This window comes from Thalassophryne amazonica, chromosome 3 (assembly GCF_902500255.1).
Source record: "Thalassophryne amazonica chromosome 3, fThaAma1.1, whole genome shotgun sequence".
NCBI classification, from domain to species: Eukaryota; Metazoa; Chordata; class Actinopteri; order Batrachoidiformes; family Batrachoididae; genus Thalassophryne; species Thalassophryne amazonica.
In genome coordinates, this window is record NC_047105.1 from 16117688 (window position 1) to 16134691 (window position 17004).

General features: G+C 50.3%; 1 protein-coding gene and 1 long non-coding RNA gene across 2 annotated transcripts in view; one reads left to right on the forward strand and one right to left on the reverse strand.

Moving 5' to 3' along the window:
* The window catches only part of arhgef10la (Rho guanine nucleotide exchange factor (GEF) 10-like a), a 468560-nt gene that overhangs the window by 55616 nt on the left and 395940 nt on the right, over positions 1-17004 (reverse strand). The window contains 1 exon segment of the mRNA XM_034165874.1: positions 16700-16857. Within this exon segment, the coding sequence (XP_034021765.1) occupies positions 16700-16857 (158 nt within the window).
* Positions 1-17004, forward strand: part of LOC117506371 — a 249825-nt gene that overhangs the window by 20467 nt on the left and 212354 nt on the right. The gene's annotated exons all lie outside the window — the stretch shown is intronic.

Sequence of the window (17004 nt, forward strand, 5' to 3'; positions counted from 1 at the left end):
GGTACTGCTGGCGAGGAACAGACACAGTCAGACGTGGGTGCGGCTGCACCCAACAACACGTGGGGTGGAAAACACCACCTCCACCTCTAATCAGAAAACAACACTGTCTAGTAACTAGGATACTTATCAAATACGTTCCTTTCACAAATGATGAAGGGCTGGCTGAGTTCGTTACCTCCTTGGTAGAGCGATATCTCGGCCAATGAGGTGGAGATGCCGTCCTGCTGATATACCTCCTCAGTGATTGGGATCAGCTGTCTCCAGTGATAGATGACAGCTGTCATCCTGGCTGCTCCCGTAAGGCGGCAGCGCCCTCCGGTGCCTGGAGCCCGCACTCCAGGCAGGGCGCCCTCTAGTGGTGGTGGGCCAGCAGTACCTCCTCTTCAGCGGCCCACACAACAGGACCCCCCCCTCAACGGGCGCCTCCTGGCGCACGACCGGGTTTGTCAGGGTGGCGACGGTAGAAGTCGGCCAGGAGGGCCGGGTCCAGGATGAAGCCCTTCTTCACCCAGGAGCGTTCTTCGGGGCCGTACCCTTCCCAGTCCACCAGATACTGAAAACCCCGGCCCATCCGTCGGACGTCGAGGAGCCGGCGTACGGTCCAAGCCGGTCCTCCGTCGATGATCCGGGCAGGAGGTGGCGCCGGACCCGGAGTGCAGAGGGGTGAGGTGTGATGGGGTTTAATCCTGGAAACGTGGAATACCGGATGAATCCGCAGTGAGGCCGGAAGCTGGAGCCTCACTGCGGCGGGATTGATGACCTTGAGTATTTTGTACGGGCCGATGTATCGTTCTTGCAGTTTTGGGGAGTCCACTTGAAGGGGAATGTCCTTGGTGGACAACCACACTTCCTGCCCAGGACGATACGTGGGAGCCGGGGCCCGCCGCCGGTCTGCATGGTTCTTCGCCCTCGTCTGGGCCCTCAACAAAGCAGAACGGGCGGCACGCCACACCCGACGGCACTTCAGTAGGTGGGCCTGGACCGAGGGCACACCGACCTCCCCCTCAACCACCGGAAACAACGGGGGTTGATACCCCAAGCACACCTCGAAAGGGGAGAGGCCGGTGGCTGATGACACTTGGCTGTTGTGGGCGTACTCGATCCAGGCCAGGTGGGTACTCCAGGCCGTCGGGTGCGCGGCTGTCACACAGCGTAGGGTCTGCTCCATCTCCTGGTTGGCCCGTTCTGCTTGTCCGTTGGTCTGGGGGTGATACCCGGACGAGAGACTGACCGTGGCCCCCCGTCCCCGGCAAAAGCTCCTCCAACATGCGAGGAGAACTGGGGACCGCGATCAGAGACGATGTCTGATGGTATCCCATGCAGACGGACGACGTGGTGGACTAGGAGGTCCGCTGTCTCCTGGGCCGTTGGTAGCTTGGGGAGGGCCACGAAGTGGGCCGCCTTGGAGAATCGGTCCACTATCGTGAGGATGACAGTGTTTCCCTGGGACGGCGGAAGACCCGTGACAAATCCAGGCCGATGTGAGACCAGGGGCGATGAGGCACGGGCAGCGGCTGCAGCAACCCCGATGTCTTGCGGTGGTCGGCCTTGCCCCTGGCGCAGGTGGTACAGGCCTGGATGTAACCCCGGACGTCGGCCTCCAGGGACGCCCACCAGAAGCGCTGCCGGACGACTGCCACGGTTCTTCGCACCCCAGGATGACAGGAGAGCTTAGAACCGTGACAGAAGTCCAAAACTGAGCCCTGGCTTTTGGTGGGACGTAAAGTTGTTCTTCGGTCCGGTTCCGGGGTCCGGGTCTCGTGTCAGGGCCTCCCGGACGGTCTTCTCCACGTCCCAGGTGAGGCGGCCACGATAGCGGACTCCGGGGATGATGGGATCGGGATATCCGACGGCTCCGTTTTGACCTCTTCTTCATGTACCCGGGACAAAGCATCCGATCTTTGATTTTTGGTCCCGGGACGGTAGGTGATCCGGAAGTCAAAACGGCCGAAGAACAGTGACCAGCGGGCTTGCCTGGGATTCAGCCACTTGGCGGTCCTGATATACTCCAGGTTCCGGTGGTCAGTGAAAACCGTGAATGGCACGGACGTTCCCTCCAACAGATGTCTCCACTCCTCAAGAGCCTCTTTCACCGCAAGGAGCTCTCGATTGCCGAGTCATAGTTCCGTTCGGCTGGGGTCAACCTGCGGGAAAACTAGGCACACGGGTGAAGGACCTTATCGGTCTTCCCGCTTTGGGACAGCACGGCTCCTATCCCTGAGTCCGAGGCGTCCACTTCAACCACTAACTGGCGACTAGGATCGGGCTGCACCAGAACAGGTGCAGACGGAGAAGCGCCGTTTCAACTCCTTGAATGCGGGCATCGCACCGATCCGACCAGGTGAAGGGGACTTTTGGTGAGGTCAGGGCTGTAAGGGGGCTAGCTACCTGACTGTAGCCCTTAATGAACCTCCTGTAGAAATTAGCAAAGCCTAGGAACTGTTGCAACTTCCTACGGCTTGTTGGGTTGGGGCCAGTCTCTCACCGCCGCAACCTTGGCCGGATCAGGAGCGACGGAGTTGGAGGAGATGATGAACCCCAGGAAGGACAAAGAGGTGCGGTGGAACTCACACTTCTCGCCCTTCACAAACAGCCGGTTCTCCAACAACCGCTGCAGGACCTGACGTACATGCCGGACATGAGTCTCAGGATCCGGAGAAAAATCAGAAAATCCACGCACGTCTCCACACAGCCTCCGTACGGCTCTGGGGGGGCTTATGTATGCTTCCGGGGAAGGTGGGAGAGGTCGTTGAACAACCAGTGAAACGTCTATGTTACGCACAGGGTCTACGGGAGGGAGAGCCGCAGTGGCGCCCGGAGGGCGCGCTTCAACCTGCGCGGCGAGAGCCTCCACCCTGCGGTTCAGGAGGACATTCTGCTCGGTCATCAAATCGAACCGAGTCGTGAAAGCGGTGAGGATCCGCTGCACTCACCGATTACCCCTCCTGCGGACGCCTGCGCGTCCTGTTCTTCCATTGGCCGTTCCACAGCCGGTTGACGCCCCTCGGATCCATGACGTTAGCCGAGATATCCTGTTGGGAAAGTGTCAGTACACGGACCCACAACAGGGGGCGCAAATGAACGGACAATGAAGAAAGTCAAATAACAAGGCTTTACTGTTGTGAACACGCACACAAATACAACAAATCACAATTTCGGTCTCAAGTTAAATTCCAACGGTGTCGTGTGGGCAGGTTCGACGATAGGAGACGTCTGTCCCAAGACGAACCGGAACCACCCGATTTCCTCTGCCACCGAACCCCGGGAATACTGGAACCGCCAAGTCCCGAACTCCAGGTGGTCTCTGCCTCCGTTCGTCGGATCCGGTACTGCTGGCGAGGAACAGACACAGTCAGACATGGGTGCGGCTGCACCAACAACACGTTGGGTGGAAAACACCACCTCCACCTCTAATCAGAAAACAACACTGTCTAGTAACTAGGATACTTATTAAATACGTTCCTTTCACAAATGATGAAGGGCTGGCTGAGTTCGTTACCTCCTTGGTAGAGCGATATCTCGGCCAATGAGGTGGAGATGCCGTCCTGCTGATATACCTCCTAGTGATTGGGATCAGCTGTCTCCAGTGATAGATGACAGCTGTCATCCTGGCTGCTCCCGTAAGGCGGCAGCGCCTCAGGTGCCTGGAGCCCGCACTCCAGGCAGGGCGCCCTCTAGTGGTGGTGGGCCAGCAGTACTCCTCTTCAGCGGCCCACACAACAGGGAGACGAGGGGAAGACGGCATTCAACACCCCGTAGGTCACTTTGAGTACCTGGTCATGCCGTTCGGCCTCACCATATGCGCCCGCGACGTTCCAGGCATATTAATGATGTCTTGCGGGACTTCCTGCACTGGTTCGTCTTTGTATACCTGGACGACAATCCTCATCTTCTCCCCGGATCCTGAGACCCATGTCCAGCATGTACGTCAGGTCATGCAGCGGTTGTTGGAGAACCGGCTGTTTGTGAAGGGCGAGAAGTGCGAGTTCCACTGTACTTCTTTGTCCTTCCTGGGGTTCATCATCTCCTCCACTCCGTCGCACCCGATCCGGCCAAGGTTGCGGCAGTGAGGGATTGGCCCCAACCGACGAGCCGTAGGAAGCTGCAACAGTTCCTCGGCTTTGCTAATTTCTACCGGAGGTTTATTAAGGGTTATAGACAGGTAATTGGCCCCCTGACGGCCCTGACCTCCACTAAAGTCCCCTTCACCTGGTCGGATTGGTGCAAAGCCGCGTTTAGGGAGTTGAAACGTCGGTTCTCGTCTGCACCCGTTCTGATGCAGCCCGATCCCAATCGCCAGTTTGTTGTTGAAGTGGATGCCTCTGACTCGGGATAGGAGCCGTGCTGTCCCAGAGCTGGGAGTCCAACAAGGTTCTCCATCCATGTGCCTATTTTTCCCGCAGGTTGACCCCGGCGGCGCGGAACTATGACGTCGGCAATCGGGAACTTCTTGCGGTGAAAGAGGCTCTTGAGGAGTGGAGACACCTGTTGGAGGGAGCTGCGGTACCATTTACGGTTTTCACGGACCATGGCAGTGGTCAGGCAGCACTTCTGGTGGGCGTCCATGGAAGCCGATGTCCGGGAGTATGTCCAGGCCTTCACCACCTGTGCCAGGGGTAAGGCAGACCCAACGGGCATAGGGTCTCCTCCAACCGTTACCTGTGCCCCACCGCCCCTGGTCCCACATCGCCTGGACTTCGTCACGGGCCTCCCGCCATCCCAGGGCATGACCACCATCCTCACGATAGTGGACCGGTTCTCCAAGGCGGCCCACTTCGTGGCCCTCCCGAAGCTCCCGACGGCCCAGGAGACTGCAGACCTCCTGGTCCACCACGTCGTGTGTCTGCATGGGATTCCATCCGATGTCGTCTCTGACCGTGGTCCCCAGTTCTCCTCGCAGGTCTGGAGGAGTTTCTGTAGAGAGCTGGGGGCCTCCGTGAGCCTCTCGTCCGGGTACCATCCCCAGACCAACGGACAGGTAGAGCGGGCCAACCAGGAGTTGGAACAGGCCCTTCGCTGTGTGACCTCGCGCACCCGATGGCCTGGAGTAACCATCTGGCCTGGATCGAGTACGCACACAACAGTCAAGTCTCGTCTGCCACCGGCCTCTCCCCGTTTGAGGTGTGTTTGGGGTACCAGCCCCCATTGTTCCCTAGTGGAGGGAGAGGTCGGGGTGCCCTCGGTCCAGGCCCATCTGAGGCGGTGCCGTCGGGTGTGGCGCTCTGCCGCTCTGCCCTGCTCAAAGCCCGGACGAGGGCCAAGGCCCATGCAGACCGCCGGCGTCCCCGGCCCCTGCATACCAGCCCGGGCAGGAGGTTTGGCTGTCTACAAGGACATCCCATTACAGGTGGAGTCCCAAGCTGAAGGATCGGTACATTGGCCCTTTCCCCATCGTCAAGGTCCTCAGTCCTGCCGCGGTGAAGCTGAGGCTGCCAGCTTCACTGCGGATCCATCCTGTATTCCATGTCTCCGGGTCAAGCCTCACCACACCTCTTCCCTCTGTGCCCCCGGACCGGCGCCGCCTCCTGCCCGGATCATCGACGGGGAGCCTGCGTGGACAGTTCGCCGGCTCCTGGACGTCCGTAAGGGCCGGGGATTCCAGTATCTGGTGGACTGGGAGGGTTATGGACCCAAAGAGCGCTCCTGGGTGAAGAGGAGCTTCATCCTGGACCCGGCCCTCCTGGCCGACTTCTACCGCCGACATCCGGACAAACCTGGTGGGCGCCAGGAGGTGCCCGTTGAGGGGGGGGTCCTGTTGTGTGGGCCGCTGAAGAGGAGGTACTGCTGGCCCACCACCAGAGGGCGTCCTGCCTGAAGTGCGGGCTTCAGGCACGTGAGGGCGCCGCACCGGGAGTGGCAGCTGTCACTCATCTACAACACCAGCTGTCACTCATCATCATCATCCACACCTCCATAAGAGCCGGGCAGCATCTTCACCTCACTGCCGAGAAATCGTCTACCGTGAAGTAAACGTCTCAGCCTTTGTTTATACAGTAGTAACGTTTTTACTTCTGTACGTACTGACAGTATTCTGAGTTTGCAGACTGTTAATTGTTACTGCAGGATCTGTACAAACTCTGTGATTGAGAGGTGGAGGTGCTTTCACCTTCGTGTTGAACTGTTTGCTGGGTGTTCATACACCCACCATCACCTGTCTGTTCTTTCTGCCAGCAGTACCCGATCTGACAGCCGGAGGCAGTGGCCACCTGGGGACCCAGTGCTTGGCGGCTCCAGGATTGCTTCAGGTCCGGTGGAGTGGAAGGCGTGTGGGATCCGGCTCTTTTCTGGACAGGCGTCTCTATCCTCGAGCCTGCTCACACACCACCGTAACTTATTTGACTGGTGATCTCAATTGTGTTGTCTGTTGCTCTGTTGTGCACATTCACAACATTAAATTGTTATATTTGGCTTATTCCATTGTCCGTTCATTTGCGCCCCCTGTTGTGGGTCCGTGTTCCTACACTTTTCACAACAGTACTGGCTTAAGCAGGGGGACACGCCAGGCACTGCAGGATTTGAGTCACTCTCTGCGTAGTGTGTAGCCTTTGTTACTTTGGTCCCAGCTCTCTGCAGGTCATTCATCAGGCCCCTCTGTGTAGTGCTGAGATTTCTGTTCACTGTTCTCATGATCATTTTGACCCCACGGAATGACATCTTGCATGGAGCCCCAGATTGAGGGAGATTATCAATGGTCTTGTATGTCTTCCATTTCTTACAATTGCTCCCACAGTTGATTTATTCACATCAACCTGCTTGACTATTGTAGAGTCACTCTTCCAGCCTGGTGCACATCTACAATTTCTTCCTGGTGTCCTTCGACAGCTCTTTGGTCTTGGCCATGGCTGAGTTTGGAGTCTGACTCTTTGAGGCTGTGGATAGCTGTCTTTTATACAGATAATGAGTTCTAGAGGTGGGCCATACTGGGAATTTTGGTATTGATCCGATACCAAGTAAATACAGGCCCAGTATCACTGATATCGATACTGATACTTTTTCATATTTAAGCTTCATAGATACAAAGGATCCAAAAAAAAAACCTAGGATAGAATTTCGCCAAACATTGTACGTGACAACAAAATATTTTATTATCACAATCAACATTTTGTTTAAAAAAATATCATTCAACACAACTTAAAACAAAATCTCCTGAGGTAAAGGGCTGACAAACCACAATACAAAGGTGCGCTGCTCTGTGTTGCATTGAGTGCCAAGTAGACTTCGATGAATCTGCGTGCGCAGCAGTCAGTGCATGCGGGAGAGAAAAAAAGCTCTAGTATCGATCTTTTTACACGAGGATCATTCAATATCAATACCAGTGTTGGTATCGATATTATCGATATTAGGATCGATCCGCCCACCTCTAATGAGTTCCAACAGATGCCATTAATACAGGTAACAGGTGGAGGACAGAAGTGTTGTGAAAGTGACGTGACACGGACCCACAACAGGGGGCGTTAATGAACGGACAATGGCTAAGCCAAAAAGTAACAATTTAATGTTGTGAATCACACAACGATGTACAGACAATAACAATATAGTGACTGTCAATCATACACCAGGTGACGTGTGGGCAGGCTCGACGATAGAAGACGCCTGGCGAGAGAGAAGCCGGATCCACACAGCTTCCACCACCAACGAAGCTGAAGAACACCGGAGCCGCCAAGCCCTGCGCCCCAGGTGGCCGCTGTCTTCAGCAGTCAGACCCGGTACTGCTGGCAGAGAACAAAGACAGTCCAGATGAGTGTGAGGACGCACACTCAGTAATCCCACAGTCTGTATGCAGTAAGGAGGGAGAACCTCCACCTCCAATCACACACTCGTGCAGCTCCTGTCTAACCACTTATCTGGTTTGGGGTGTGAGGCGAAGCCGTCGCTGTCACACCAAACGCCAATCCCACAGATAAGGAAAGCACCAGGAAAACGGCTGCAACAGAAGTTCAGATTATTACTCAACGTATGAGTCAGCAGAGACAATTACCTGATTGGTAGTTGATTTCTCGGTGGGGAGGTGGAGTTGCAGTCCGGTCTTTATGGTGGTGGTGATGAGTAGTGGATGAGTGACAGCTGGTACGGATGATGAGTGACAGCTGTCACTCCTGGTCGCTCCGACGCCCTCTCGTGCTTGAAGCCCTCACTTCAAGCAGGGCGCCATCTTGTGGTGGTGGGCCAGCAGTACCTCCTCTTCAGCGGCCCACACAACAAGAAGAGCTTCTTAAAGAAGTTACAGGTCTGTGAGAGCCAGAAATCTTGCTTGTTTGCGGGTGACCAGATACTTATTTTCCACCATAATTTACAAATAAACTCTTTAAAAATCCTACAATGTGATTTTCTGGATTTTTTTTTTCTCATTTTGTCTCTCATAATTGAAGTGTACCTATGTTGAAAATTACAGACCTCTCATCTTTCTAAGTAGAAGAACTTGCACAATCGGGCTGACAAAACACTTTTTGGCCCCACTGTAAATTACAGCGAGAAGGACATCTGATTCACACTATCCAATCATGTCTGGAAATTAATTAAAGTTGCTAACCATAGTGTGTTTACAGTCACTACTCGTTTCAATACGACAGCGGTGGCTGTTTTAAGAGTCCATCCTCAAACAGGAGATTTATTTCTGCCAAATTTAACAAAATAGCTACTATGTGAGTAACCTGACATGAGGGACTGGCTGAAATAGTCATTCAATTCAATTTATTATATAGTTTCAAATCATAACACGTTGCCTCAAAGCACCATGCAGGTAAATCTTTTTGTCACAACTGTCACTGTACTTTTCTAATTTGTCATCATTGTTAAACAAAAAACAAATTTGCTTTTGGCAGAATTGATGTGTGTGGTATCAGTGTCTCACCGTCCGTCATCCAGTCCAACACATATGTTGTTGCTTATCCCTGAGGGACTCTTTGAACTCCTGCTTCTGCTTCCTCAGCTGGAGGTGTTGCTGGCACATATTCCAAACAATGGACGTAGAGCCGACCTGCAGACTCTTTACAGCTCTCGGCATGGGCCTGTGAGAAAATATCTCTATCTGCCCCTGAGGACCCTCTCCTCCACCGGCCACCTGCGGGGAGAAAAGAAAAAAGCAGTCGAAAAAGGTCAACACCTCATGTTAAGCCGTACCAAAGGACTGAATGTTAAAGCCACAGCTAATAAACTATGCTGTTATAATGGGGAGGGAAAAAAAAGGGAAAAAAGAGTCTGCTTGCATTAGACGGCCTTAAGAAAATTACGGCAGCTCGAGGATAACGTGGCTTTTGGTTAAACATCGTTGACCTCACAGCAATTTAGATTTCAAAAAACTTTCCATCAGTTATCCTTTCACACATTTGTAGTCATTCCTCTTTTTTCTCCAAATATGTCATCTCAGAACATCAAAGAATTAGATAGACTGCTGGGGGGTTCCCATGATGCACTGTTTCTTTCTCTTTTTGCTCTGTATGCACCACTCTGCATTTAATCATTAGTGATCGATCTCTGCTCCCCTCCACAGCATGTCTTTTTCCTGGTTCTCTCCCTCAGCCCCAACCAGTCCCAGCAGAAGACTGCCCCTCCCTGAGCCTGGTTCTGCTGGAGGTTTCTTCCTGTTAAAAGGGAGTTTTTCCTTCCCACTGTAGCCAAGTGCTTGCTCACAGGGGGTCGTTTTGACCGTTGGGGTTTTACATAATTATTGTATGGCCTTGCCTTGCAATATAAGCGCCTTGGGGCAACTGTTTGTTGTGATTTGGCGCTATATAAAAAAATTGATTGATTGATTGAAATCAGGACCTTCAGTGTGCACTGGGGCGGTTTGCAGCCGAGTGTGAAGCGTCCGGGATGAAAATCAGCACCTCCAAATCCGAGGCCATGGTTCTCAACTGGAAAAAGGTGCTTTGCCCTCTTCAGGTCGGTGGAGTGTCCTTGCCTCTAGTGGAGGAGTTAAGTATCTCGGGGTCTTGTTCACGAGTGAGGGACGGATGGAGCGTGAGATCAATAGACGGATCGATGCAGCATCTGCAGTGATGCGGTTGCTGTATTGGGCCGTCGTGGTGAAGAGAGAGCTGAGTAGGGGGGCAAAGCTCTCGATTTACCGACTGATCTACATTCCGATCCTCACCTATGGCATGAGATTTGGCTCATGACCGAAAGAACGAGATCGCGAGTACAAGCGGACTGAGATGAGTTCTCCTCCGCAGGGTGGCTGGGTGCTCCCTTAGAGATAGGGTGAGGAGCTCGGTCACTCAAGAGGAGCTCGGAGTGAGCCGCTGCTCCTACATGTCCGAAAGGAGCCAGTTGAGGTGGCTCGGGCATCTTTTCCGGATGCCCCCTGGACCCCCTCGCTGGAGTGGTGTTCTGGGCACGTCCCATCGGGAGGAGGCCCCGAGGAAGACCTAGGACATGCTGGAGGGACTATGTCTCTCGGCTGGCTTGGGAACGCCTTGGGGTTCCCCTGGAGGAGCTGGGGGAGGTGTGTGTGGATCGGGAGGTCTGGACGGCTTTGCTTGAGCTGCTGCACCACGACCCGACACCGGAAAAAGCGGAAGAAAATGGATGGATGGATGGATGGATTGTTAAAATAGTATTAAAAGGTGCATCTAATTGTCAAAAAGAAAACATGATGACAACTGATTGGACGTATCCTGAATCAGAAATTAGGACATTTTGGAGCAGATGAGGGAAAAGGGCAGAGTCAGCAAGCAAATGATATATTCATTTAAGTTGCCATATAAAGTGTGTTAGTACATCGGGTAGATCTCAAAACAGATCCCAGTACATGGCATCACAATTAATGACAATGAAGTTTTATATGATTTTTTTTGTTGTTGTTTATTGATTTGTTTCTTATTATTTCACAATGTAATGAAAAATATTCTCATCCAGTTGAATCTGTACCACATTAAGTAAATGATAATTGGCCGAATCTTAGATTGGATTAGAGATTAGAGAGAATTTTTGCTAATCCCTTGGGAAGGACTCCTTCAGGGAATTGAGGTTCATGCAGCATTTGTATAGCAGCACACAGGGAAAGAAGCACAGAGTATCAGAAGCGAAAGTAAAAAAGAAAAACAGTTTGCAAATATAAATATAAATACCAGACATACGATCAATACTGGTTCAGTGGCTACTAGTGTTCCTCTCCTTCCTGTCCTCTGTCTTCCTGTTACTTCCTCCTCCCCGAGTGAGGAGTTTTACAGTCTGATGGACTGAGGGACAAAGGAGTTTTTCAGTCTGTTGGTCCTGCACTTGAACTTGAACACTGCTTGAACATTGCATTGTACCGAGTGCTTTCTCACAAGTGCTCTTCTGGTACAGTTAGAAGCAGTGCACTGCATGCGTTAATACTGCACCCATTTCCCTAAAAACCTCAACGGAAGCTTCAACAATTCCTGCTGGCTGCAGACTTGTTTTTCGACGGCAGTGTCGCAGTCAAGGGCATAAATCTCTGAAGATGTGTTGCATCCACAAACATTCCCTGGCACCCTCGGAAGTTGGGTTTTTATTTTTTTTTATACACAAAGCATGAATAGTAATATTTAATCAGCATGCTGCAGCTTGGTGTAATTAATCATCCTTTCTGCATGGGAGGAGAGCGCAGCACAGGAGGAAGCTGAGCTCGCTGACATACTGCAGCCAGGTAAAAGGAGCCCGACGATACCGCTATTGTCCCTCCTACTGACTGTGAAGACTAAAAAACCACTGCTGAGATGGTGTTTAGCCCTCCTGGCTTCATGTAACGCCTGACTAACAGGCATGCCATCGACTTCACGGCTGAAGTGTTATGTTCATACTTAGGAAAGGTGTGAAAATCATTGGGGCTGAGAAAGCACACAGATAAAGGGGCTAAAAAACAAAACTACAATTGTGAATGATTTCTGAATCATTGGCAAGACACGAGTCTGGTACAAGAATAATATTTATAAGTCCAGCTTATGGAGAAAATCCATATATGAACACATTTACTTTCATATTTAGTTGCTGTAGCAATGTTCCATTATTTATAGAACAGTAAACATTAGTTCTAAAAACATTTTAGTCTCTGACTCGTAAAAAAAAGTTGTTCAAGTTCTTGTTCAAGCCCAGTGAGACACAAGCTGACTCGAATCTGATTCATAGACGGCTGCTCACCATCACAATCTTCATGCAACCTGTCTTCTTCTTTGTCTTTTGGCTGTTCCCGTTAGGGGTCGCCACAGCAGATCAAACGTTTCCATCTCACCCTGTCCTCTGTATCTTCCTCTGTCACACCAACCACCTGCATGTCCTCTCTCAGCACATCCATGAACCTCCTCTTTGGTCTCCCTCTTCTCCTCCTGCCTGGTGGCTCCATCCTCAGCATCCTTCTCCCTATATACCCTGGGTCCCTCCTCTGCACATGTCCAAACCATCTCATCTCGCCTCTCTGACTTTGTCTCCAAACCATCCCACCTGAGCTGTCCCTCTGATATGTTCATTGCTAATCTTGTCCATTCTTGTCACTCCCAAGAGAATCTCAACATCTTCAGCTCTGCCACCTCCAGCTCTGCCTCCTGTCTTTTTGTTAGTGCCACTGTCTCTAAACCATACAACATAGCTGGTCTCACTACTGCTTGTAAACTTTCCCCTTCACTCTTGCTGATATTCTTCGGCCACAAATCACTCCTGCCACCTTTCTCCACCCCCTCCACCCTGCCTGCACTCTCTTCTTCACCTCTCTACCACACTCTCCATTACTTTGAACAGTTGACCCAAATATTTAAACTCATCTACTTTCACCACTTCTACTCCTTGTAACTGCACTATTCCACTGGGCTCCCTCTCATTCACACACATGTACTCAGTCTTGTTTCTACTGACTTTCATTCCCCTTCTCTCCAAAGCATATCTCCACTTCTCCAGACTAGACTCAACTTGCTCTCTACTCTCACTACAGATCACAATGTCATCTGCAAACATCATAGTCCATGGGGACTCCTGTCTGATCTCAGCTGTCAACCTGTCCATCACCACTGCAAACAAGAAAGGACTCAGAGCTGATCCTTGTTGTAATCCCACCTCCACCTTGAATGAGTCTGTCATTCCGACTGCGCATCTCACCGCTGTCACACTATTCATGTACATGTCCTGCACTACCCTAACATACTTCTCTGCCACTCCAGATTTCCTCATACAATACCACAACTCTTCTCTTGGCATCCTATCATAAGCTTTTTCTAAGTCCACAAACACACAATGTAACTCTTTCTGTCCTTCTCTGTACTTTCCAACAGTATTCTCAGAGCAAACATTGCATCTGTATTGCTCTTTCTCGGCATGAAACCGTATTGCTGCTCACAGATCTTCACCTGTTTTCTAAGCCTAGCTTCTACTACTCTTTCCCATAACTTCAGACTGTGGCTGATCAGCTTTATGCCTCTATAGTACTGCAACTCTGCACATCACCCTTGTTCTTGAAAATAGGAACCAGCACACTTCGTCTCCACTCCTCAGGCATCCTCTCACTTTCCAAGATTTTATTAAACAATCTGGTTAGAAACTCTACTGCCATCTCTCCTAGACATTTCCATGCCTCCATTGGAATGTCGTCTGGACCAACTGCCTTTCCACTCTTCATCTTCTTCATAGCAGCCCTCACTTCTTCCTTGCTAATCTCTTTTACTTCCTGATTTACTCTCACCACATCATCCAGCCTTTTCTCTCGCTCATTTTCTTTATTCATCACTCTTCAAAATATTCCCTCCACCTTCTCAGCACACACTCCTCACTTGTCAGCACATTACCATGTGCATCTTTTACCACCCTAACCTGCTGCACATCCTTTCCAGCTCTGTCCCTTTGTCTGGCCAATCGGTACAAGTCCTTTTCTCCTTCCTTACTATTCAACTTCTTGTACAGCTCGCAATATGCCCTTTCCTTTGCTTTTGCCACTTCTCTTCTCGCCTTACGCCGCATCTCCTTGTACTCCTGTCTACTTTCTTCATCTCTCCAACTATCCCAAAACTTTTTCGCCAACCTCTTTCTCCTTATGCTTTCCTGGACCTCTTCATTCCACCACCAAGTCTCCTTGTCTTCCTTCCACTGTCCAGATGTCATACCCAGTACTGTCCTAGCTGTCTCCCTCACCACATCTGCAGTACTTTTCCAGTTGTCCAAAACTGCTTCCCCTCCAACTAGTGCTTCTCTCACCTGCTCGCTAAATTTCACACAATAGTCTTCCTCCTTCAGCTTCCACCATCTGATCCTTTGTGAGCTCTCACTCTCTTCTTCTTCTTTACCTCTAAAGTCATCCTACAAACAACCATCCTATGCTGTCTAGTGACACTCTCTCCTGCTACCACCTTACAGTCTGTGATTTCTTTTAGCTTGCATCTCCTATAAAGAATGTAGTCCACCTGTGTGCACCTTCCTCTACTCTTACATGTTACACTGTGCTCCTCCCTTTTCTTAAAGTAGGTATTCACCACAGCCATTTCCATCCTTTTTGCAAAATCAACTACCATCTGTCCTTCCCCATTCCTATCCTTGATACTATATCTACCCATTACTTCCTCATCACCTCTGTTCCCTTCACCAACATGCCCATTGAAGTCTGCTCCTATCACCACTCTTTCATGCTTGGGCACACTCTCCACCACCTCATCTAACACACTCCAGAAATCTTCTTTCTCCTTCATCTCACAACCTACCTGTGAGGCATATGCACTGATGATATTCATCATCACCCCTTCAATTTCCAACTTCACACTCATCACCCTGTCAGACACTCGCTTAACCTCCAACACACTTTTAACATACTCTTCCTTTAAAATGACCCCAACACCATTTCTCTTACTGTCATCACCATGGAACACCAACTTGTACCCACCGCCGATGCTCCTGCTCTTACTTCCCTTCCACTTGGTCTCTTGCACACACAATATGTCTACCTTTCTCCTCTCCATCATATCAGCTAGCTCTCTCCCTTTACCAGTCATACTACCAACATTCAAAGTCCCTACTCTCATTTCCACCCTTCTAGTTTTCTTCTTCTCCCGCTGTTCGTGGCAACGTTTTCCTCCTCTTCTTCGTCGTCTTCGGCCAGCAGTAGCCCAATTTCCACTAGCACCCTGTTGGGCAATAGCACCGGTGGCGGACGTTGTTAACCCGGGCCGCGACCGATCCGGTATGGGAATTCGATTCTGAGTCTGCATAGTTGGGTTGGCTTGTTTTACACCGGATGCCCTTCCTGACGTAACCCTCCTCGTTTATCCGGGCTTGGGACCGGCACTCAGAATGTACTGGCTGCACACCCCATGTGGCTGAGTTTATCTTCATGCAACCTGTAATAGATACAAACTGCTGTACAGGAGCTCTTATTCCGTTCAGTTCTTGCATGAACTTGTTACTCGGTAAGGTTGTGGACTCCAGAAACTTTGGTGCTTTTGATGGGGAGGAAAGCTTCACTTTCCTTGACTTTGCAGATAGCTTGGCGGAAGTAATGGATGCCCTGATTGCAACACTTGAGAAGGCGAGAGAAGTGTTGGAGTGTCTGGGTCTGTGAAAGTCCTGGATAAAGATGAAGGTCTGGCCTTTCAACAACTTCCTGGACTCAGCCATCAGTAGTGTATCTGTTTGTGGTGAAAGTGTCAAACCCGTTGAGAGATTCACTTGTCTTGGCATTCACAATCATGTCTTTGGGACCTTTGAGATTAAGTAGTGCCTGCAAACAGCTTATCTAGTCACAGGTTTGCCAGACAGAGGTGTTTAGTGCAAGAGAAAGAAGGTCCAGGTCTCGATGGTCAAATGCTTCCAATCTTACTATAGGGTTGTGAGACCTGGACACAATGACTTCAAGCCGACGACGGGATGTCCTTGGTGTTTGGTCACTGCAGAGAATCCTTGGGTAAACAACTGAACATTCAAATTTTATAACTAAACAAGTCACTTGGATTAGTTGTGAAACTTCAATAAGACCAACAAGACGTCCAGAGGCACAGTACAGACCACTGCAATGATTTGGCAAATTGGGATGAAATTTTTGAACAGGTTGAAAATTCCCCAATGTCAAAACGGGTGCCAATGATGGCTGGAACGTCTATGTAGACCAAGCTTGGTCAAGACTGACAAAAGAGGGATTAAGAAGTTACTATGAAGTTACGAAGTTAAGAAGTTACAACTTCAACAATTAGTGTCTTCAGTTCCCAAATGCTTATTGAGTGTTGTTAGAAGGAAAGGTGATGTAACACAGTGGTAAACATACCACCATTCCAGCTTTTTTGAAACATGTTGCAGGCATCCATTTCAAAATGAGCAAATATTTGCACAAAAACAATAAAGTTTATCAATTTGAACATTAAATATCTTGTCTCTATGGTGTATTCAACTGAATATAAGAGGATTTGCAAATCATTGTATTCTGTTTTTATTACATTTTACACAACGTCCCAACTTCATTGGATTTGGGGTTGTATATTTGAGCAATGCCACGGCCCGTTGGACATGGCGTCCATTTTCATCCATGTCAGCTATCTTCTTTGAATTTTCCTGGGAAGTTCTTCAGTTACCAGACTGCATTTGCGCAACATGAAGGCAGTAGGTCATCTTGATACTGTTTGACTATTACTAAATGCCTACTGCGTATGACAATATCCTATGGATTGTGACATACTACTCATGTCATGATATTTCAGCATTTGACCAGCACTGAAACCCTGCAGCCCACTTGGGGCACGGCAACAGTGACCATGGCAGACAATAATCACCTTACCGCTGTTATTCCTCCCGTAAACCACCAGGGTTCCGTTCCTTAGGCCTGCAAGCAGGCAGCGAGCGGTGTGCTTCAGGCACAGGACAGGGCTGTCCTCTGGGTTCCGCAGGGTCAACAGGCATTGTGCTGCAATGTCCACACTGCCATACACCAGCACGCTGGAGGAACAAAAGCAGCACAATCCAACATGATAAATGAGTGTCATTTGAAATGACAGAGTGCCTCGTTTTCACACAGTTTGATTTAACATTGCGGTTTGGAGCCTGGCATTGTGTATGTGCAACCACTTTGTCTTTCTCACATTT